Here is a 24,112-nt window from a genome sequence, read left to right on the forward strand (position 1 = left end):
AAGTAATTATATACTTCAGGTGAATTTGGATACGGCCTCAAGTCAGTCGGCCGGTACGATTTCCGGGAACAAGGACATATAATTATATACTTCAGGTGAATTTGGATACGGCCTCAAGTGGTCTATGCGTATTTTCTCTCTGGTAGGTAAACCTAGTTTAAATAAAGCTTGTATAAGTGACTCTGTAATTCTGAGGTTATGTGCTGTTGGCCAACATTACTATGTGAATATGAATTATCATAGCAATAAAAATATTTGTCACTTATTACTGTAACAGCAGTTACTGTTACTGATCCATGAAGTTGGCAACACTGCAGGTACCAGCACTGTTGCAAGCTGTCAGTATCACCATAGTTTTAAGTTAGTTGTATTACAGTTAAGTGTGAAAGGGCATGTATTAAAGTTTATTTTAAACTAACTGGTAATGGTTTAGTACTAAAAGAGAAAGGCATAAACATCAGACAAGCACATGAAAAAAACCTCTGAATAAAAGAGAAATATTTCATAGTGCTGAAATGACAAAGAAATCAACTACATCAGATAACAAGCTAAACTGATAATGAATACTTGTATATACCTCTACCTGAGTGCATTTTTTGTGAAAATGAAGGTATGTATATAGCTTATGTTGAAAATAATGTATACTCAAAAGTTAGGTTATGTGATGCACTACGTGGTAATTTAAGTAGCTTTATTTTGCGGGAAAATGGGTAAGCTTGTCAAACTAAAGCCTTTCTTTTTAACATTACAGGTACAAGAGATTCAATATGTGAACAGAATTGAACTACTAGTCTTGTATATTTGGGCAAAGATGAAGCTGCTGCATATGCAAAAAAAGACAATAATCTGTCATAAGGATGAAAGAGGCAGAGGCTAGAACATAGGGCTGTGCAAATAAGTCCTCACAGCACGTGGAGCACTCGCTTGCTGTCTGTACTTGTTCCGTGATGTCCTCGCTGCCTTGGCCGCGCTCGTCACTGCAACACACCCGGGCGCCGGCCTCCGGGTTCTCGCGCCGCCCCTCGGCTGCTGGTCCACTCGACGATCTTGGTAATGGCGAGTAGAACTCAAAGTTGCACATTCTCCAACCAATCCAAGTGAATTACCTGGTACTTGATGCTTGTGTTTCATACAGCAGCAAACACAACTCCTTGGGAAGACACTCAGTTCGCTTGTCACTCGTCCTATGTAAATCCTGTAGTTAATAGAATACTTTTCAGCTGCCCACACCTTATGCCGGCTGACTTATTTACACAAATGCCATACATTTCAATGTTGAATGCTACTTAAATAGTTTCCTTGGCTTACATGCTATCAAATTCTCGAACTATAGTCGTACTGCACATACGTGTCCATTGTAGACGTAACTCGTACAACTCCGCATCCGCGTTACTTGTAACCTCTTCACTCGTTCCAGGTTCTGCACTCATCCTTGGCAGAGATAGGCCAAGTCCTTGTTGTAAGATAAAAATAGGGTGACTGGAGCACTCCTGGTCGCAGGGCATCGTTTGTCAATCTCTTGGTCTCACCCCTTCTCCTCCAGACTGCTATGTAGCTCTGCGCTTGCATGGGTCTGATTGCAATGCCTTAATCAATTCTTGTAATTTTAAAATTTTTATCCATATTACACATTTTGGTTGCCACCAAGTAATATATAGTTTCGCCACAGTCTCTTTGCTGAGGTCTGTTAAACTTGACTTATGTTTCCTGAAAATGATGAACCTTATCTCTCTTTTTTTTTTTTTTTCCTTCACAAAAATGGTTCACACTACAGAAAAATACAGAATGACCTCGGAAAATCTACTGCTTTGAAAATCCCCATTGGAAAATATGGTAATGATCCAGGTGTGTGTCTATGTTTGTTCGTTTACAAAATTTTCAAAATATCAAAATAATTTCCTTGCTATGAAAAGAGCTTGAAATCAATTAATTTGTATGAGACACAGAGCAAGGCCATTGTATGTTAAAAGTGAGACAGAAAGTGAAACACATAATAAACTAAGCATTAACTAAATTATTTTATTAAATTTAAGTTAATGTACAAAGAGTTTGCCATAGCCCTAAATGAAAGTTCTACATGGCCTTTGAAAGGACTGCTTTACAAGTCCTGCATACCTATGAAAATTAATTTCCTCAACAGCTTTGCTTCTTTGATGCAACTCGGCTGTGTTTAAAAGTGATGTACCATTTTGAAATCTTGCTTCAATGAGCCATCTTTTAAAATAACTTAAGAAGTTACTTCAGCACTTTTTTTTTTTTTTTTTTTTTTTACATTATGAATAGCCAAATTATTTTGGCTGATTAAAGAGTTGTTTTATCTCCCCTCTTGCATGAAATGAAATCTGTGTATGCCCATGACTGTACATTAACTGAAGTATAAAACTACTATTGTGGACTCATCCCTACTAATATTATAAATTTAAAAGTGTGTTTGTTGGTTAGTCCCACTTTCACGCAGAAACGGATCGACTTAAATTTTTGCATAGAGATAGTTTACGGGCCGGAGAGTGACAATAGGCTACTTTTCACCCCGGAAAAATGCACAGTTCCTGTGAAATAGATCTGGAGCGTAATACTGCAATTACCTCTTCATGCCAAAATTGCTGAACCAAGTGCAATACAAACAGTGGGTGTTTCTCTATGTCCTCCACATGGTCATATAGTAAGGTCTGGCAACTTCTTATCCTTCTCTTTGGCGAGACCCGTCCACTTAGTGGAACTCGTGGTGACTAGAGAACTAATGGCAATAATAATGAGGTTTTTTTTTTTAAATTTCATCAATAGATAGCGTTGCCTTAAAATTTTAAACGCGCTATCGTTTGATGTGTCCATGTCTTGCCTAGAGGTTACCTGCCTTCCTACAAATGGAGTTGAAGGCTGGCGTTCCGGTTTTGCTACTGCATAAACTTGATGCACCACGATTGTACCAGGTTGTTCAACACAGAGCTGGGGAGAAAAATCTTCTCACCAGAGTAGCTAAAATAGAGAGTTAGTTAGTTACTCCAAAACCAATAATTTGGCATTACAGATTAAGAGGCTACTATTCCTGCTAAAGATAGCATGTGCAATGACGATCAGTCTCAGTGCCAGACATCGATGGTGGCAGGAATTCATTTGGGCACCCATACTGCTCGCATAGTTAGCTCTATGTTGGTTGTTAAAGAGTATCGAGTGCCCAAAACTTATACATACTGTTGGAAAATAAAGCATATAATAGTGCCTAAAGAAATATATTGCAATAAATTAAGAGTGAGAAATAATATAAATTCCACAACTACCATGTCCTTTAAGTGCAAATATGAGTTATAAATCACACTCATCTATCTTTTTTATACCCTCTTTAATTATTCTCCTCTGTGTCTAATCCTAAAGTGGCTGGCAAAAGCATGTTATAAAGTCAGATAGGTATTTAATCTTTACAAAAAAACTAAATAAAAAAGGCCTATGAATAACCACTTATAAAATTATCATTCTTAAACAGTTTTGTTACTACAGTAGAGCACCCCTCAACCTTAATTCCCAGAAACGGAACTCCCGATATCCGGAACTAATTTTCCAAAAAATATTAAAACATTACAAAACATCTCCAAAACATTTCCGCACTGGAACGAGGCGTTTTTGCTTTTGCCTGACTGTACATGTCTGTCAAAGAGCTAATTATAGCCAGTCTTTCCTGCACATTGCGTAAATACACCGCTGGTTTTCTCGTCAGACATGAATTACTATAAAGATGTTTATGCTATAAGTAGTTTTATTGTTTCACTATGTCAAGTAAACGGAAAAATCCGGCCGGCCCGAGAGTATGTACACCGACTCCCACTACACACGCTGACACGTGATAGCGAGTCACATTTACTTCCAACGTGTGTTGCTTTCAGTTTGTAGACAATAATTTAGTGTACATATGTATTATGTACATATTTATACGTTAATATATAGTTAAACAGTCTACATTTACCTGTATTTCTCTATCTCTGTGTTTTTAAATGAGATGCTTGAAGTGTTATTCTTGTGTATGTGAAATGTAAACTGTGCGTGGCAGTGACTATACACTCTCCGGAAGTGTGAATCACTAGCACGTCAACACAGAAGTAACACAACACTGTAGCTGTAGACCTACTACCTCCCCCGAACCCTCTTCAACGTCCTCTTCGCTCACGCACGCACCCACCCACAGAGATAAGAAACACGTGCCTGCAATATTGCTTGAATGAAGGTCTTCAACCGGCCCGGAGGCCAGCCCTACCGCACCTCCCCTTACCCGGAATTTTCCCATAACATGAATAGACCTCCCCCCAATGATTCCGGTTGAGGGGTGCTCTACTGTAATATACCTTGCTTTGCTAAATTTATATATGTAGTAATATGATGGTGTTCTATTTTTTTAAATTTTTTCCATAAAGAATTTTTTATCTCAAAAAGCAGCTATCAGTGAAATAAAGCAACAGACAGACTTTCTATATAGTAAGCAGTCAAACATCCAGCACTTATAATATGTTTTGTAAGAAATGTATTAAAACAAAGTACTCAAGGTATATATTTTATTTAAAGCCTTTTTCTGCAATACAACTTAAGGGTAGTGAAATGTGATAAAACTAGTTGTGGTCGAAAAGTTGGCCAACAATCTCTGAACAGATTCCGTTATTCAAAGAAATAATGATTAACATGACCAAAACAATAATTGCTTTGTTATCAACAAAGATACCTAAAAAATTGTTTTCAACTCTGTTTGTGACGGACATAATATCCTCCCCGTCCTCTTGTTACAGGTCGGCAAGTACCAGTTCTCTTGAAGTACCTTCCCCTCATGCTCGTCACTATGTGCCTCAACACCGAGCCCTTCTGCGTGAACGTCAGCCCGCACATGTCACACACGTACGGTCTGAAGTTGACGTGCGTCATCTTGTGTCTGTATAGACCGCCCTTGGTCACGAAACTCTGGTTGCAGTCGCACCAGAACTTCCTCTCCTTGTGACTGGCAACGTGTCTGTTCAGCATATATTTCAATGCAAACTTAAGTCCACACTCCTCACACTCGTAGGGCATCTCCTTGAGGTGCTCTATCATAATGTGGTTTCTAAGGGCGGCTTTAGTGGCGTACTTGTGGGAGCAGTGCAAGCACTCGAAATTCTCGCTGGGCTCCTTGGGCGTGAGGTCATGATGCCTGGCCGTGTGCTTTTTGAGATGTGATACTGTGTAGAACAACTTGCCACAAGCTACGCACAAAACATTCTTGCCCGTGTGGCGTTGGATGTGATACTCCAGACCATTGCTTGTCTTCAACATTTCACCACAAATGTAACAGATATAGCCATCAGCACCTACACCGTGCCTGTTTTGTTTGTGTCTCTGAAGAGCGCTACGCGTACACTGGGTGGAAGGACACTTGTCACACTTGAAGGGTTTGTCCATGCTGTGTGTCAGAAGGTGACTCTGGAGGGCAGAGTTTACTTTGAATGCAGCTCCACATTTATCACACTTGAAATTTCTCTCGCGGCTATGGATGATCAAATGCTGTCTCAGCCTACAGTATCGTGCAAACCTGCGGCCGCAGAAGCTACATACGTACACGTCCAACACCTCCTGTAGGAACTGGTTTCTGCACAGACAACAGGTAAACAATCAAACACTTTACTGCTTGTAGTACCACAATACATAATGCAAATATAAAGCGAAAAACAACAAATTAGCCCAGTGGCAGATCAAAGAAACCCGGAAGTGAGGTCCGCCCAATGTTTTATGGCATTTTCTGATTCTTTAAGGGATACTTAATGATATTCTATAGGGTGCCACTTTGACACCCTTAAGTAATTTAAGATATTCAAGATGGTGCCTTAGATGGCTCAAAATGTACTTATCGGCCATAAATTTGTATATAGAACACACGTGATAATCATGTTGGTGTCTAATATAATGATTTCAGTGTCTGGCAATACTAACAACTATTTATTTTGGTGATTAATTTGATTTTAAAGCTTTAACATATGTATTATGCAGATAATTGGGACAACCACTGCCGATATACAATTTTTTTTTATTTCTGTTTCAGGTGATGTGAACTGCAATATTTGAAGTGTTAACTGGTTTAGTGTGTAATAATCTAGTCAATGCTGATGCATCGGTTGCAATTGGGTTAACAAGCATGATTCAATTTGAAGAAAGTTGGCCTGCAGGATTCAATCAAACGTTGTTCACCAAAGTTAAAACTATGTCTACAGACAAGAAAAAATTGGTATTGGGAACAAAAGATGTTTGGGATACAGAAATTATATTTTCCGATTCATGGTTCTAGTAGGTTCACGTGGACTTAATACAGAAGAAGTATTTCGTCATGAACTCTCTCCTGTGCCTACCTCAATGTTTGATAACAATGGTAACACGAGGGATAAAAAAAAATATCTCAACTCTGAAAAACATGCTTTAAGTGCAACATTCAACGATAACTCATTCATAAAGCAAGTTACCAGCAGTTATCCTAAATGATGGTTGTGCTGCACTGTGGGCAGTGTTTTATCCTTCATCAGGCACTGTGAGTGACTTTGTGAATGGCTTCGTAACTTGTGTTTTGAATGAATTAAGAAAGGCTGATGTACATTTAATATTCGACCGATACCAAGACTTCATTATCAAAAGTGTGACAAGGACATATAGAGCTGGTAAACAAGCTAGCCGTTAACATAAATTGACTCTCAACACGCCTCTCCCATCTCAGAAAGTTTTATTAACTGTTACATTCAACAAGATTCAACTAATCAAAATCATTTGTGAAACATTCATAACAGACGGTGGCAAACATGCTGCAACATATGAACACAAACTCATCATTAGAGGGTTGGACTCAATACCAGTTCAAATATACGAAGGGGTTACAATATTCAGAACAGACCTACGAACAACGCATGAAGAAGCGGATATTATTATCCCACATCAAATGGTGTCCTGTGTTAATGAAGGTTATAAACTTATAACAATTAGAAGTGATGATGTCTTTGTTCTGCTGCTTCACTATTACAGACATTGTGCACTCAATTGTACTGTTTTAATGGAAGGAACTGCATCCCAGCGTCAAGTTATTGATATTAGAATGACAGCTCATAAGCATTGCGATATAATTACGTATCTTTCGGCAGCCCATGGTTTATCAGGTTGTGATACTGTATCCCATATTTATGGTATAGGAAAGGCAACTGTTGTGAGAGCATTCCAAAAGGGCTTAAAGCTATCGCTTTTAGGGCAAATAAGAGCCAACATTAATGATGTAATATATGAATCTACTGCATTTATAGCATCATGCTATGGGTATTCTATTGCCAAAATTAGGTCTATGTCAGATATAAGATACAAAATGTGGCTTAAAAAATGGGAACTGACAACACCAACAAGGCTGTGAAACTGTGTACCTTGCCACCTACTACCGAAGCCTTTGCCGAACATGTGAAGCGGACTCATTTCCAAATGTGTATTTGGAAATCTGCACTTGAGGAAAATCCACCACAACAACTGGCAACAGAATTGGGCTGGGTAGAAGATGTTGTCAACAAAAGCCTAATTCCTGTAACTGTACCAAGTGGAGTTAATCTGGCTCCACCCGAGATACTTCATATGGTACGCTGTGGTTGCGCAAAAGAAAACCCTTGTTCTAATGGAAGATGCAGCTGTGTGTTTTCTAAATTAACATGTACACAATTTTGCCATTGCTATGGTGAAGAAACCTCTGCGTAGGTTGAAGACCTCTATCTTATTTATATAGGCTTCAATGTCACAGAGCACTGTTCCACCAGTTTTCCTCCTTCTGTACTTTTTTCAGGCAGACAAATGACGCATCCATTACTTAATAAATGGGGAATCCCTAGTCCTTTCCTCCCTCAGGATGAAATCTCTCGCGATGCTTTGTATAATGATATATTGAGTAATTTTAAAAGAGGTCATTGCTAAGCGCCATGATTGTAGTCGTAGTAATATTGAACACAACTTTCGTGTTGGAGCTGCAGTCCTGTGCAGAAATTTTGTCCAGTCCGTTGCAGCTGATAATGTGGGAAGGAAGTTTATACCTAAATATGTGGGTCCTTATCTTGCAATGAAGCTGTTGGAGCAAACACTGTGTTTTTGGTTGATCACAAAAGTGGCCCAGAGCATCAGAAGGCCCACATGTACCAGCTCAAGGCTTTTGTAGAAGAATAAACATTGTAAATGGCATGTGGGCGTTGGTTGCAACAGTGTAGAACTGACTTGTGCAGTGTAAACATGCTGTTTTCGCCTCTAAGGATCATGTGTGTATACTAGTCATGTGTGACCTTTAGTGGTTCTCGAGTTCAGTGTTTAGTTTTACTTAAAATATTCATTGTAAAATTGAATGACAAATTTGTAAGATGAGGAAATGTTTGTTTTGTGTTCCTTAGGCCTTTGCTGAAGTTGAAAGGGTTAGGTTGGATCTTGTAAGTTTTGTGTTGTGTCAACTTGTTCTGAAGTGTTTTAATTCCTTGTAACTGTTTACTTGTTATGAGTCTGCATAAGTAGGTTTTTGTTGCTGTGTGTGTCGAAGCACCTAAGCAATCTTGCCATGTTCCTTTAATACCGCCGCTTGACAATGCTGAGGCACGATGGTCATAGGCATGTTGGACTCCAGCTTGCTGGCTTCAGACTGCTTGTGTGGAGCTTCAGCACCTGTCATCAGCTCCCCCACTCTCGTCCTGTCAGACCCGCCGAATGTATCGACTGCTTTGCAAGGCTGATATTGGTTGTTAAAGAGTATCGAGTGTCCAAAACTAATACATACTGGCGGAAAATGATAAAGCATATAATGGTGTCTAAATAAATATATTGCATTAAATTAAGAGTGAGAAGCAATATATATTTCAAAACAACCATATCCTTTAAGCACAAAAATGAGTTACAAATCACACTCGTCACACTCTTTTTAATACCCTATTTAATTATTCCCCTCTGTGTCCAATCCTAAAGTGGCTGCAAAAGCATGTTATAAAGACAGATATATATTTAAACTATACAAAAATCATAAAAACTACTGTCCTATGAATAACCACTTATAAAATTATCATTCTTTTAACAGTTTTGTTACTAACATAAACTTGGTTTACTAAAATTCATATTGTAATATGTTGGAGTATCTTCTGTATTTTTTTAAAATTAATTTCCATCAAGGAATTTTTTATCTCAAAAAGCAGCTATCAGTGAAATAAAAGCACCAAACAGACTTTCACCTAGATTGTAGGCAGTCAAACATCCAGCACTTATCATATGTTTTGTAAGAAATGTATGAAAGCTAAGGACTCAATGTAAAAATTTTATTTAAACCCTTTTTCTGCAAAAGGTAGTTAAATGTGATAAAACTAGTAGTTCTTGTAAAGATGGTCAACAATCACTGAACAGATTCCATTATTTAAAGACTTAATGATTAACATGACCAAAACAATAATTGCTTTGTTATCAACAAAGATACCTAAAAATTGTTTTCAACTCTGTTTGTGACGGACGTAATATCCTCCCCGTCCTCTTGTTACAGGTCGGCAAGTACCAGTTCTCTTGAAGTACCTTCCCCTCATGCTCGTCACTATGTGCCTCAACACCGAGCCCTTCTGCGTGAACGTCAGCCCGCACATGTCACACACGTACGGTCTGAAGTTGACGTGCGTCATCTTGTGTCTGTTCAGACCGTCCTTGGTCACGAAACTCTGGTTGCAGTCGCACCAGAACTTCCTCTGCTTGTGACAGGCAACGTGCCTGTTCAGCCTGTATCTCAATGTAAACTTAAGTCCACACTCCTCACACTCGTAGGGCATCTCCTTGAGGTGGACTATCATAATGTGGTTTCTAAGGGAGGCTTTAGTGGCATACTTGCGGGAGCAGTGCAAGCACTCGAAATTCTCACCCGGCTCCTTGGGCGTGGGGTCATGATGCCTGGCCGTGTGCTTTTTGAGATGTGATACTGTGTAGAACAACTTGCCACAAGCTACGCACAAAACATTCTTGCCCGTGTGGTGTTGGATGTGATACTCCAGACCATTACTTGTCTTCAACATTTCACCACAAATGTAGCAGACATAGCCATCAGCACCTACACCGTGCCTGTTTTGTTTGTGTCTCAGAAGAGCACTTTGCGTACACTGGGTGGAAGGACACTTGTCACACTTGAAGGGTTTGTCCATGCTGTGTGTCAGAAGGTGACTCTGGAGGGTGGAGTTTACTTTGAATGCAGCTCCACATTTATCACACTTGAAATTTCTCTCACGGCTATGGATGATCAAATGCTGTCTCAGCCTACAGTATCGTGCAAACCTGCGGCCGCAGAAGCTACATACATACACGTCCAACACCTCCTGTAGGAACTGGTTTCTGCACAGACAACAGGTAAACAATCAATCACTTTACTGCTTACAGTACCACCATACATAATGCAAATAGTATAAAGCGAAAAATAACAAATGTCTTGCTCCATAAGCTATATATACATGTGAGGCAGGCATTTTAATGTTTTTTTTTTAATTTAGTTTACCAACAAATTAAAAATATTACTTTTAAACATTTCCGCACCATAAATTTGATTTCAGGTAGCTATTTTGCATGAATATGATCAGCTTGGTTTCATTCGTTCTTCAATAAAAATTATTGATGTTAATTAACCTACCTCATCAAGTATAGGAAAATACTAAAGGGCATGGGAATTCCACCAGACATTAGTCGGTACTGTTTTAAATCACCATTGGAAGGAAATGTGGTGATGGTCTAGGTGTCTGCAGGCATATTAGTAATGAAGCTTATATGTTATGTGTGAAGAGGCAGATTAAGAAGTCTTATTTGCTAAGTGAGCAGACATTGTGCTCTGCTTGTTCTTGTCAGTTGAAAAGACCACCCTGCGTCGTCGGCACACGCAAGCTCACTTGTTTTCTTTCCTTCTACCACTGTGTTCCCCTTCCCAGCCTCCTTTGTGTGCATGCAACGTGTTGTGTGTGTGTGTGTGTGTGTGTGTGTGTGTGTGTGTGTGTGTGTGTGTGTGTGTGCACGCACGCACACACATTTTTGTCTCTTGGGGGTTTTTTTTTTGGCACTCGACTGGGCAGCTTAGAGGGATGGTCTTCTGGTTGTGGGCTCGGTCCTGCTAATTCTTAGCAAGGGCAGCGTAAGTCATGAATGTTTATTTAGTAACATTAATGTATAATTGTATTCTAAATTCTGTTTTGGCCCAGCTCCGGTAAATTTCTTTTGCTAGAGTTTTATCTGCGCAGGATAGATTGAAGTTGATAAAAAATGAGTTCCAGTAGAAGTTGTATAAATCATACTGATTTGTTTTGCTACATATGTAGAGAATAAACATTAAAAGAAAGACTGTCAGTGACCTTGTAAAGACAGCTTATCATGGCTACTTTGGTGTTATAGTCGGTGATCAGGATAAGTCCTGGACACCGCATCAGGTTTGTAAAACTAGTACACAAGATTTACAGCAGTGGACTAGTAGGAAAAGAAAAAGTTTGAAATTAGGTGTAACAATGGTTTGGAGAGCACCCAAAAACCACATCAATGACTTATTTTATTTATTTATTTATTTAATATTGTAATATGCCCACCAACAGCCGAGGGCTTTAGCGGTGGGCACGACACATATATACAAGGACAACATATAAAACAAACAAAATACAAACAAGCAAGTAAAGTTAAAATAAGTATAACTATTAAAAATAAACATCATAATATAAAATAAATAAAAAGAAATACAAAACATAGACATTACAGTATAATGAAATTACTAATTGCAGGCTTATGAAAAAATTAATTAAAAAAAAAAAGAAAAATACATTATATACCTAGCTACACTTTCACAGATTAAGATGATCAATTTTATTTAAATTATAAATGAGTCGAAAAATTATATCATTCTTTTTATGGCATGTACATAAGTTAGATGTTAAACGGCTGTTAAATTGGGGAATTGTAATGCCAGTATTATTAAGAATGGACTTACAATTTAATTTTTAACAGTAACAGTTTTTAATAAATACATAATCCAGATAGATACGGCATTCAGAAAGAGAATCTATAGTAAGCTGAGAGAAGTTTTTAACTTTAATTATTTTATCAAATTTATTTTGAATGGATTCCAATTTATTGCTATCGGAAGGATTAATAGAATTCCAAATAACTGAACAATATTCTAACTTAGATCTAACAAGTGATAAATAAAGACAAAGAAGAGAGTCACTGTTTGTAGCATAGAACGTAATATATTTGATTAATGCTAATGTTCTATTTGAACTAGTAACTAAGTAATTTACATGCAAGTGAAAATATAATTTTGAGTCAAGTAGTATACCTAAATCTTTTATAGAAGAAGTGATTGGGATTATTTTATTGTTAAGAACATAATCATATTCTACAGGATGATATTTCCTTGTGAAGGAGATAATTTTTGTTTTACTTGTGTTAAGAGTTACTAAATTTAATAAGCACCATTTATTAATTTCATGCATTTCAATTTCAAGTAACAAGCAGTCATTGATAGAGTTAATACTTCTGGAAATTTTAAAAACATCGGCAAACAATACACCACTTGATTGTTTAGGTACAAATGTAATATCATCAATGAAAATATTGAAAAGTAATGGAGAGAGAGTGCCACCCTGCGGGACCCCAGATGGAACTTTAAAATATGAAGAATAACTGTTGTTGATGGAAACAAAAAATCATCTATTATGAAGGTACTCAGAAAACCAGGTTACAAAATTGCCACATAAACCAAATTCAGCAAGTTTACTGAGTAAAATATCATGGTTAACAGTGTTGAATGCTTTCGCAAGGTCAAAGTAGTAGGCATCTACCTGACCCCTATTCGTTACCTCATAATAAATAGGATTTAGAAAGGACACAAGGTTGGTGGCTGTGGTCATACCAGTTCTAAAACCATGTTGTGAAGGAGACAGTCGGTTTTTAATTGGGAAAATAAGAATTTAAAGATAATTTTTTCAAATATTTTAGACAAACCATTAAGGATGGAAATACGACGGTAGTTAGATACCTTTAATTTAGAACCGCTTTTGAGAATGGGAATTACCCTTGCTATTTTCCATTTAGTGGGAAACATTTCACTTTTCTAACTTACGTTAAATAAATGTTTAAGAAGTGTGGTGTTAATATGTATGAACAGCCTTTAAGAACAAAGTTAGGTATTCCATCAGGACCGCATGACATAGAAGATTTTAGGGTTTTAATACCCCAAAGCACAAGACTTTCAGAAATAACGGGGACCAAAATGGTATCATGTTTTGACGTTGATAAATTAACATTATGATTGTGATTAGTAGATGAATATACATTAGAAAAATATTCAAAAAGGTATTAGATACCAAAACAGGGTCAGAAGACACAACATCATTAACCTTGATAGAATACTCTTCACGGTAACCAATTCTCATTATTTTTACATAGCGCCAGAACTTTTTAGGGTAAGACCTTACTTTGTTATTAATATGTTGAGTCCAATTGATTTTGTCACGTTTGATTAGATATTTAACTTGCTTCCTGTAGAATGAAAATTGGGAATAGTAGATCATGTTTTTTTTCTGTAATTTATGGAAGTGTTTTTTTAGCTTTTAGATTAAATATTAATTCAATAGAGAACCAGCAAGGGTATTTAGAAGATTTTTTAGAAATAACAGGAATAAATTCATTCATACTGTTACATATGCAGTTAGAGAGTTGATCCACTAAAAAATTAACATCTGTAGATTTATAGAATAAAGACCAATCAAAATTTTTTATGAAACTAAAGAGACCAAGATAATCCCCATTTTTATAATTTTTGAAATTAGTCGATGAATTAGACATATATGGTAAAGAGTCTAAAATTAATTTTATGAATAATGCTGGATGATAGAAGTCTTCTTTTACGAGTGGATCAGTTGCTTGAGACACTTCACAGATTGATGAGTTAGAAAAAATTAAAACTAAAAAATTAGGGGGAGGCTGAGTGTTGTTGTATTGGATAAGGCAGAGGCTATAAGCGAAATTTAGAAGACTCTGTGCCTTACGATTAGTGTTCACTTGTAAGTTATAATTGGACCAGTCAATACCAGGAACGTTGAAGTCACCAAGGATCAGTATTTCATCTGGAAGGGACGAATGTTTGTTTTCAAGATATTCAAAACACGCCAACTAGTAAATATTACTGGAATCAATCGAAACAACCAGAGCAAGTGGACTTATCATGACAAAGTCTCTGCAAGATGCCCGGTCCTTTACTCAGAGGATATACCGAATTCCCAGCATTTTACTAGTTTCCAGACCTCACGTGGCTGTTGCAACATTATCAGTTCGGTCTACTGGGTTGATGGATACAGATTCTCTCTCATTTTAGGTACAAGGTGCACCATGTTACGGGTTCACACAATGTTGTCGTTGAAATGTTGTTGAGGATGTTCCATCTAGAGGAATTCAACTTGGATGAAAGACTAGAGCGAGAGTTGAGTGTGGCAGCCATCCTTATGGTAATTCCTAAGTCTTGTCAACTTAAAGGAGGCTCAGGGGTCGGACTCTCTGTTCATGGAAATCAGGGATGGATTTGTGAAACAAGAAGAGATTCCTTACAGTGTTCATGAGGAACTGGTATGCTTCACAGGACAGAATGGTCAGGCGAAGAAGGTACTTGTTCCTGCCTCGCTTCAGCTGACGATTCTTCAGTGTTTGATGGACATTTAGGCATTAAGAAAGTATCTCTTAATTTTTCTTGGTCAACCCTTGTATCCAACATGAGGGATTTTACTAGGCATTGTGTCGAGTGCCAAATACATAGCTGCCAACCCTGAGAAATCCAATATCTTGATGAATTTTAATTTGTGAATTTTTTGTGTGGTTTTGTGAAAACACTTAAATATGGCTAAAATACGATATTATGTGCACTGATGTGTATAAATGCATATATCACGTCAATCACTGAAATCTGTTTCCAACAATCACTAGGAACTAATGCAAACAACTTACATACATTAGAAGATCATAAATGGAAACCTCCACAGATTACACATAGGTCTGCATACAAAATAATGTTATTTTAACTCGGTTACATTTGTAGTTTGTTAGAGGAAACCTCCTTATAATGTAAAATAAATAATGTAACTTTAAACTAATTTTGATTATGAAATTGGAAATTGAGTTTGAGTTAGTATTTCAGCACATGTATAGGGCTACAAATTAAAAGCAGATAATTATCACTTCTTCAATGCCATGCATGTTGAAGATTTAGCCTTCTTTAAAAAATTTGCATCAAAATTCTGTTCATAACAAAGTTCTCTCTGTGATGATTTCAGTTTGGCCAGTTTTTCTAGAGTTGCATCACACATTGATGCTCTGAATTAGGTTTTTTTTTTTATATATTTATGAAAAATTCCTTTCACACTCTGCATTGCTGTGTGGGATACAGAGAACGGCAACCATTGGCCCGGAAAGTCTACCATATATTAAAGTATTGTCTGGAATTTTTATTTGTCAAAACAATGACCACTTCATATCCATTCTGCTCTGTTTTGCCACCTCTTCTGGAATATCTTGCACCTGAAAAGAGCAAAATTCTGTTTCCAACCAGTCTACTTCTGAATCCATATCTTGGTCTTCATTCTTCACCACAATGCTGGGAAACTTTTCAACAAAGAACCTTAGACTACAGAAAGAAGCAGTACAAATAGAGTTCATGTCTGCCTCTTCTGCGTGTTTCAATATGTCACTTTGTTGCAGAAAGTAACCAAGATAGGATACAGCTTTGCATCATCTTGATCACTTCCTCCGTCGCCACTGAAAAAAACTTCAATTTTAAAGATCTCAACATTAGTTGCATGTTACCTATTCCATTTCTGCTACTATATCTGATGTTTTCGTTTTTGCACAGCTGTATTTTTTTTCTTCCAATTTCGCTGTCCGGGAACATTTTCCTGAAGGAGCCCGCGTGATCAGCTGAAGTTATTGACAAATTGTTTTCAACAATATAAGACGTAAATAAACATTCTGCACGAATTTTACGGTTCTCAGACGTATCAGAAACATAATTCAGCTTCTTATTTGAATCAATGCACTTTACGCTATCAACATATTTTTTTTTTGTTTGGCAGTGTCTAAACACGTCGTTTCAGCCAGCATGTGCTAGTGAAAAATCACAGCGGCATTCAACATAATATGCATAGTTTACACCTTTACAAGATGATATGATGTGCGGAAACTCTTCTACATATAACTTGTTGAAAGTTGTTTTGTAGGGTTTCTTCACGCCGCACTGCTGCGACATCATAATAACATAAACAAAGAATATATACGTTAATCCATTACATAACCAACAACACAACTAGAAACAACCATGGCCGCCATTAACAATCAAAAGCAACAGGTCGAAGTTATTTGATCTCGAATCGAGGTCGCAAGCGATAGGTATACATCCGACCAATCTAGTGCAATACGATTGTATCGATACAGTTACAATCTATTGACACGAAAACGTACAAGGTATAAAAAAAATACTAAAAATCGTGAGGAAGGGATGTTCAATCAAGAGGGCGTAACATATACCTACAAATAGTGAGCCTCGCCAAAATCGTGGGAGTTGGCAGCTATGCATCTATGTAATCCTCCCAAACATGCCAATGTAGGGCTGTATGTGGCAGATCTCCCTGAATCACCGTGGCACACCTTTCATACTGATGTGTTCGGCTCTCTGGTGGGTTTGTGTAAGAGCAATGTTGGTGTGCTGATAGTGCTAGATATTTTTACTAAATTTGTATTTCTTTTGTCCGTAAGAAATCTCAAGGCTACCTCAATGGTCAAAGCTCTGTCGGAGCATGTTTAGAAATTATTTGTTCTCCTGTGTTTGCAATCGTAACCTGAAGACCTGTCTGAAAATATTTTACAATAAGGATCACTCTGCGTAGGATGAAGACCTCTATCTTATTTATATAGACTTCAATGTCACAGAGCACTGTTCCACCAGATTTCCTCCTGTACTTTTTTCAGGCAGACAAATGACGCATCCATTACTTAATGAATGGGGAATCCCTATTCCTTTGCACCCTCAGGATGAAATCTCTCGCGATGCTTTGTATAATAATGTATTGAATATGTTTGAAAAATTGCCAAGAGGTCATTGCAAAGCACCATGATTGTAGTCATATTGAATACAACTTTCACGTTGGAGCTGAAGTCCTGTGTAGAAATTTTGACCAGTCCGTTGGATTATGTGGGAAAGAAGTTTATCCCTGACTATGTGGGACCTTATCTTGTAAAGAAGCTGTTTAGAGCAAACACTGTATTATTCGTTGATCATAAAAGTGGCCAAGAGTATCAGAAGACACACACTTGCCAGCTCTAGGCTATTGTAGAAGAATAAACATTGTAAATGGCATGTGGTCGTTGGTTGCAACAGTGTAGAACTGTCTTGTGTAGTGTAAACATGCTATTATCGCTTCTAAGGATCATGTGTGTATGCTAGTCATGTGTGACCTTTAGTGGTACTTGAGTTCAATGTTTAATTTTACTTAAAATATTTATTGTGAAATTGATTGAAGAATTTTTAAGACCGGGAAATGTTTGTTTTGTGTTCCTTAGGCCTTTGCTGAAGTTGTAAGGTTAGGTTGGATCTTGTTAGTTTTGTGTTGTGTCAAGTTGTTCTGAAGTGTTTTAATTCCTTGTAACTGTTTACTTGTTGTTATGGGTCTGCATAAGTAGGTTTTTGTTGCTGTGTGTGTCGAAGCACCTAAGCAATCTTGCCATGTTCCTTTAATACCGCCGCTTGACAATGCTGAGGCATGATGGTCATTGGCGGGTTGGACTCCAGCTTGCTGGCTTCAGACTGCTTGTGTGGAGCTTCAGCACCTGTCGCCAGCTCCCCCACTCTCGTCCTGTCAGACCCGCCGAATGTATCGACTGCTTCGCAAGGCTGATATTGGTTGTTAAAGAGTATCGAGTGTCCAAAACTAATGCATACTGGCGGAAAATATTAAAGCATATAATGGTGTCTAAATAAATATATTGCATTAAATTAAGAGTGAGAAGCAATATATATTCCAAAACTACCCTGTCCTTTAAGCACTAAAATGAGTTACAAATCACACTCGTCTCTCTCTTTTTTATCCTTTTTTGTATATATTTCTTTAATTATTCCCCTCTGTGTTCAATCCTAAAGTGGCTGGCAAAAGCATCTTATAAAGACAGATACGTATTTAATCTATACAAAAAACATAAAACACTGTCCTATAAATAACCACTTATAAAATTGTCATTCTTTAACAGTTTTGTTACTAACATAAACTTGCATTGCTAAAATTCATATTGTAATATGTTGGAGTATCTTCTATATTTTTTTAAAATTAATTTCCACCAAGGATTTTTTGATCTCAAAAAGCAGGTATCAGTGAAATAAAAGCACCAATCAGACTTTCATCTAGATTGTAGGCAGTCAAACATCCAGCACTTATCATATGTTTTGTAAGAAATGTATGAAAACTAAGGACTCAATGTAAAATTTTTATTTAAACCCTTTTTCTGCAGAAGGTAGTTAAATGTGATAAATCTTGTAGTTCTTGTAAAGTAGGTCTACATCACTGAACAGATTCCATTATTTAAAGACATAATGATTAACATGACCATTACAATAATTGCTTTGTTATCAACAAAGATACATAAAAAAATTGTTTTCAACTATCTTTGTGACGGACGTAATATCCTCCCCAGCCTCTTGTTACAGGTCGGCAAGTACCAGTTCTCTTGAAGTACCTTCCCCTCATGCTCGTCACTATGTGCCTCAACATCGAGCCCTTCTGCGTGAACGTCAGCCCGCACATGTCACACAAGTACGGTCTGTAGTTGACGTGCGTCATCTTGTGTCTGTCCAGACCGCCCTTGGTCGTGAAACTCTGGTTGCAGTCGCACCAGAACTTCCTCTGCTTGTGACAGGCAACGTGCCTGTTCAGCCTGTATCTCAATGTAAACTTAAGTCCGCACTCCTCACACTCGTAGGGCATCTCCTTGAGGTGGACTATCATAATGTGGTTTCTAAGGGCGGCTTTAGTGGCGTACTTGTGAGAGCAGTGCAAGCACTCAAATATCTCGCCCGGCTCCTCTTGCGTGAGGTCATGATGCCTGGCTGTGTGCGTTTTCAGATGTGATACTGTGTAGAACAACTTGCCACAAGCTACGCACAAAACATTCTTGCCCGCGTGGCGTAGGATGTGATACTCCAGACACTTACTTGTCTTCAACATTTCACCACAAATGTAACAGACATAGCCATCAGTACCTACTCCGTGCTTGTTTTGTTTGTGTCTCAGAAGAGCATTTTGCGTACACTGGGTGGAAGGACACATGTCACACTTGAAGGGTTTGTCCATGCTGTGTGTTAGAAGGTGACTCTGGAGGGCAGAGTTTACTTTGAATGCAGCTCCACATTTATCACACTTGAAATTTCTCTCACGGCTATGGATGATCAAATGCTGTCTCAGGCTACAGTATCGTGCATACCTGCGGCCGCAGAAGCTACATACATACACGTCCAACACCTCCTGTAGAAACTGGTTTCTGCACAGACAACAGGTAAACAATCAAACACTTTACTGCTTGCAGTACCACCATACATAATGCAAATATAAAGCTAAAAATAACAAATGTCTTGCTCCATAAGCTATATATACATGTGAGGCAGGCTTTTTAATGTTTTTTTTTTTTTTTTTAAATTTAGTTTTCCAACAAATTAAAAAGATTACTTTTAAACATTTCCGCACCATAAATTTGATTTCTGGTAGCTATTTTGCATGAATATGATCAGCTTGGTTGCATTCGTTCTTCAATAAAAATTATTGATGTTAAGTAACCTACCTCATCAAGTATAGGAAAAAACTAAAGAACATGGGAATTCCACCAGACACTAGTTGGTACTGTTTTAAAAATCACTATTGGAAGGAAATGTGGTGATGGTCCAGGTGTCTGCAGGCATATTAGTAATGAAGATTATATGTTATGTTTAGAAGAGGCCGATTAAGAAGTCATATTTGCTAAGTGAGCCGACCATGTGCTCTGCTTGTTCTTGTCAGTTGAAAAGACCACCCTGCGTCGTCGGTCGCGCAAGCTCACTTGTTTTCTTTCTTCCATCCACTGTGTTCCCCTTCCCGCCCTCCTTTCTCTCCTCCTCTCTGTGCATGCACCGTGTATATATGTGTGTGTGTGTGTGTGTGAGTGAGTGTGCGTGCGCGCACAAGCTCTTTGTCTCTTGGGGTTTTTTTTTTGGTATTCGACTGGGCAGCTTAGAGGGATGGTCTTCTGTTTGTGGGCTCGGTTCTGCTAATTCTTAGCAAGGGCGACGTAAGTCATGAATGTTTATTTAGTAACATTAATGCATTAATGTATAATTGTATTCTAAATTCTGTTTTGGCCCAGCTCCGGTAAATTTCTTTTGCTACAGTTTTATCTGCGCAGGATAGATTGAAGTTGATAAAAAATGAGTTCCAGTAGAAGTTGTATAAATCATACTGATTTGTTTTGCTACATATGCAGAGAATAAACATTAAAAGAAAGACTGTTAGTGACCTTGTAAAGACAGCTTATCATGGCTACTTTGGTGTTATAGTCGGTGATCAGGATAAGTCCTGGGCACCGCATCAGGTTTGTTAAACTAGTACACAACATTTACGGCAGTGGACTAGTAGGAAAAGAAAAAGTTTGAAATTAGGTGTATCAATGGTTTGGAGAGCACCCAAAAACCACATCGATGACTTTTATTTTATTTATTTATTTATTTATTTATTTAATATTGTAACATGCCCACCAACAGCCGAGTGCTTTAGCGGTGGGCACAACACATATAAGGACAACATATAAACAATACAAACAAAATACAAACAAACTAGTAAAGTTAAAATAAGTATAAGTATTAAAAATAAACATCAAAATATAAAATGCATAAAAAGAAATACAAAACATAGACATTACAGTATAATGAAATTACTAATTGCAGGCTTATGTAAAAATTAATTTAAAAAAAAAATACTTTATATACCTAGCTACACTTTCACAGATTAAGATGATCAATTTTATTGAAATTAGAAATGAGTCGAAAAATTATATCATTCTTTTTATGGCATGTACATAAGGTAGATGTTAAACGGCTGTTGAATTGGGGAATTCTAATGCCAGTATTATCAAGAATGGACTTACAATTTAATTTTGAACAGTAACAGTTTTTAATAAATACATAATCCAGATAGATACGGCATTCAGAAAGAGAATCTATAGTAAGCTGAGAGAAGTTTTTAACTTTAATTATTTTATCAAATTTATTTTGAATGGATTCTAATTTATTGCTATCGGAAGGATTAATTGAATTCCAAATAACTGAACAATATTCTAACTTAGATTTAACAAGTGATAAATAAAAACAAAGAAGAGAGTCACTGTTTGTATCATAGAACGTACAATATTTGATTAATGCTAATGTTCTATTTGAACTAGTAACTAAGTAATTTACATGCAAGTGAAAATATAATTTTGAGTCAAGTAGTATACCTAATTCTTTTATAGAAGAAGTGATTGGGATTATTTTATTGTTAAGAACATAATCATATTTTACAGGATGATATTTCCTTGTGAAGGAGATAATTTTTGTTTTATTTGTGTTAAGAGTTACTAAATTTAATAAGCACCATTTATTAATTTCATGCATATCAATTTCAAGTAACAAGCAGTCATTGATAGAGTTAATACTTCTGGAAATTTTAAAATCATCGGCAAACAATACACCACTTGATTGTTTAGGTACAAATGTAATATCATCAATGAAAATATTGAAAAGTAATGGAGAGAGAGTGCCACCCTGCGGGACCCCAGATGGAACTTTAAAATATGAAGAATACTGTTGTTGATGGAAACAAAAAAACATCTATTATGAAGGTAGTCGGAAAACCAGGTTACAAAATTGCCACATAAAGCAAATTTAGCAAGTTTACTTAAAAAATATCATGGTTAACAGTTTCGAATGCTTTCGCAAGGTCAAAGTAGCAGCCATCTACCTGACCCCTATTCGTTACCTCATAATAAATAGGATTTAGAAAGGACACAAGGTTGGTGGCTGTGGTCATACCAGTTCTAAAACCATGTTGTGAAGGAGACAGTAGGTTTTTAATTGGGAAATTTAAGAATTTAAAGAAAATTAATTTTCAAATATTTTAGACAAACCATTAAGGATGGAAATACGACTGTAGTTAAGATACCTTTAATTTAGAACCGCTTTTGAGAATGGGAATTACCCTTGCTATTTTCCATTTGGTGGGAAACGTTTGACTTTTCAAACTTACGTTAAATAAATGTTTAAGAAGTGTGGTGTTAATATGTATGAACAGCCTTTAAGAACAAAGTTAGGTATTCCATCAGGACCGCATGACATAGAAGATTTTAGGTATTTAATACCCCAAAGCACAAGACTTTCAGAAATAACGGGGACCAAAATGGTATCATGGTTTGACATTGATACATTAACATTATGATTGTGATTAGTAGATGAATATACATTAGAGAAATATTCAGCAAAGGTATTAGATAGCAAAACAGGGTCAGAAGACACAACATCATTAACCTTGATAGAATACTCTTCACGGTAACCATTTCTCATTAACTTTTTAGGGTAAGACCTTACTTTGTTATTAATATGTCGAGTCCAATTGATTTTGTCACGTTTGATTAGATATTTAACTTGCTTCCTGTAGAATGAAAATTGGGAATAGTAGATCATGTTTCTTTTCTGTAATTTATGGAAGTCTTTTTTTAGCTTTTAGATTAAATATTAATTCACTACAGAACCAGCAAGGGTATTTAGTAGATTTTTTAGAAATAACAGGAATAAATTCATTCATACTGTTACATATGCAGTTAGAGAGTTGATCCACTAAAATATTAACATCTGTAGATTTATAGAATAAAGACCAATAAAATTTTTTTATGGAACTAAAGAGACTAAGATAATCCCCAATTTTTTTAATTTTTGAAATTAGTCGAAGAATTAGACTTATATGGTAAAGAGTCTAAAATTAATTTTATAAATAATGCTGGATGATAGAAGTCTTCTTTTACGAGTGGATCAGTTGCTTGAGACACTTTACAGATTGATGAGTTAGAAAAAATTAAATCTAAAAGATTAGGGGGAGGCTGAGTGTTGTTGTATTGGATAATGCAGAGGCTAGAAGCGAAATTGAGAAGACTCTGTGCCTTACGATTAGTGTTCACTTGTAAGTTATAATTGGACCAGTAAATACCAGGAACGTAGAAGTCACCAAGGATCAGTATTTCATCTTGAAGGGACGAAAGTTTGTCTTCAAGATATTCAAAATACGAACTAGTAAATATTACTGGAATCAATCGAAACAACCATAGCAAGTGGACTTATCATGATAAAGTCTCTGCAAGATGCCCAGTCCTTTACTCAGAGGATATACCGATCCCAGCATTTCACCAGCTTCCAGACCTCACGTGGCTGTTGCAACATTATCAGTTCGGTCGACTGGGTCGATGGATATTGTGTCTCTCTCATTTTAGGTACAAGGTGCACCATGTTACGGGTTCACACAATGTTGTCGTTGAAATGTTGTTGAGGATGTTCCATCTAGAGGAATTCAACTTGGATGAAAGACTAGAGCGAGAGTTGAGTGTGGCAGCCATCCTTATGGTAATTCCTAAGTCTTGTCAACTTAAAGGAGGCTCAGGGGTCGGACTCTCTGTTCATGGAAATCAGGGATGGATTTGTGAAACAAGAAGAGATTCCTTACAGTGTTCATGAGGAACTGGTATGCTTCACAGGACAGAATGGTCAGGCGAAGAAGGTACTTGTTCCTGCCTCGCTTCAGCTGACGATTCTTCAGTGTTTGATGGACATTTAGGCATTAAGAAAATATCTCTTAATTTTTCTTGGTCAACCCTTGTATCCAATATGAGGGATTTCACTAGGCGTTGTGTCGAGTGCCAACTACATAGTTTGCCAACCCTGTAAAAGCCAATATCTTGAGGATTTTTAATTTGTGAATTTTTTGTGTGGTTTTGTGAAAACACTTAAATATGGCTAAAATACGATATTATAGGCACTGATGAG

General features: G+C 37.0%; 3 protein-coding genes across 3 annotated transcripts in view; all 3 read right to left on the bottom strand.

Moving 5' to 3' along the window:
- Nucleotides 1-286: 286 nt before the first annotated feature.
- Nucleotides 287-5,286, bottom strand: LOC134532272 (zinc finger protein 418-like). Its single transcript, XM_063368691.1, has 3 exons — nucleotides 4,799-5,286; nucleotides 907-1,046; nucleotides 287-336 (listed from the first exon to the last, which is right to left on the bottom strand). Exons 1-3 carry the CDS (start codon nucleotides 5,284-5,286, stop codon nucleotides 287-289), a joined length of 678 nt encoding a protein of 225 aa, XP_063224761.1.
- Nucleotides 5,287-8,545: 3,259 nt separating this feature from the next.
- LOC134532273 (zinc finger protein interacting with ribonucleoprotein K-like) lies at nucleotides 8,546-10,040 on the bottom strand. Its single transcript, XM_063368692.1, has 2 exons — nucleotides 9,553-10,040; nucleotides 8,546-8,690 (listed from the first exon to the last, which is right to left on the bottom strand). The coding sequence occupies exons 1-2, from the start codon at nucleotides 10,038-10,040 to the stop codon at nucleotides 8,546-8,548; spliced, it is 633 nt and encodes a 210-aa protein (XP_063224762.1).
- A 285-nt stretch (nucleotides 10,041-10,325) lies between these two features.
- Nucleotides 10,326-24,112, bottom strand: part of LOC134531837 (zinc finger protein 660-like) — a 116,983-nt gene continuing 103,196 nt past the window's right edge. The window contains exon 12 of the mRNA XM_063367812.1: nucleotides 10,326-19,560. Coding sequence (XP_063223882.1) covers nucleotides 18,681-19,560 — 880 coding nt within the window. The 3' untranslated portion in view covers nucleotides 10,326-18,680. The remainder of the gene's footprint in view (nucleotides 19,561-24,112) is intronic.

This window comes from Bacillus rossius, chromosome 5 (genome assembly GCF_032445375.1).
Source record: "Bacillus rossius redtenbacheri isolate Brsri chromosome 5, Brsri_v3, whole genome shotgun sequence".
In the NCBI taxonomy this organism is placed as follows: Eukaryota; Metazoa; Arthropoda; class Insecta; order Phasmatodea; family Bacillidae; genus Bacillus; species Bacillus rossius.

Bases quoted from the DNA above. Each gene is read 5' to 3' on its own strand.
- LOC134532272 (XM_063368691.1), bottom strand. From the start codon at position 5,286: ATGTTGAAGACAAGCAATGGTCTGGAGTATCACATCCAACGCCACACG. The intron at 1,047-4,798 runs GTACTTCAAGAG...GCCATTACCAAG, and splicing joins GTGACGAGCATGAGGGGAAG to ATCGTCGAGTGGACCAGCAG. The intron at 337-906 runs GTGAGGACTTAT...TGATACTGACAG, and splicing joins AAGCGAGTGCTCCACGTGCT to CTTGCAACAGTGCTGGTACC.
- LOC134532273 (XM_063368692.1), bottom strand. From the start codon at position 10,040: ATGTTGAAGACAAGTAATGGTCTGGAGTATCACATCCAACACCACACG. The intron at 8,691-9,552 runs GTACTTCAAGAG...CGGGTCTGACAG, and splicing joins GTGACGAGCATGAGGGGAAG to GACGAGAGTGGGGGAGCTGA.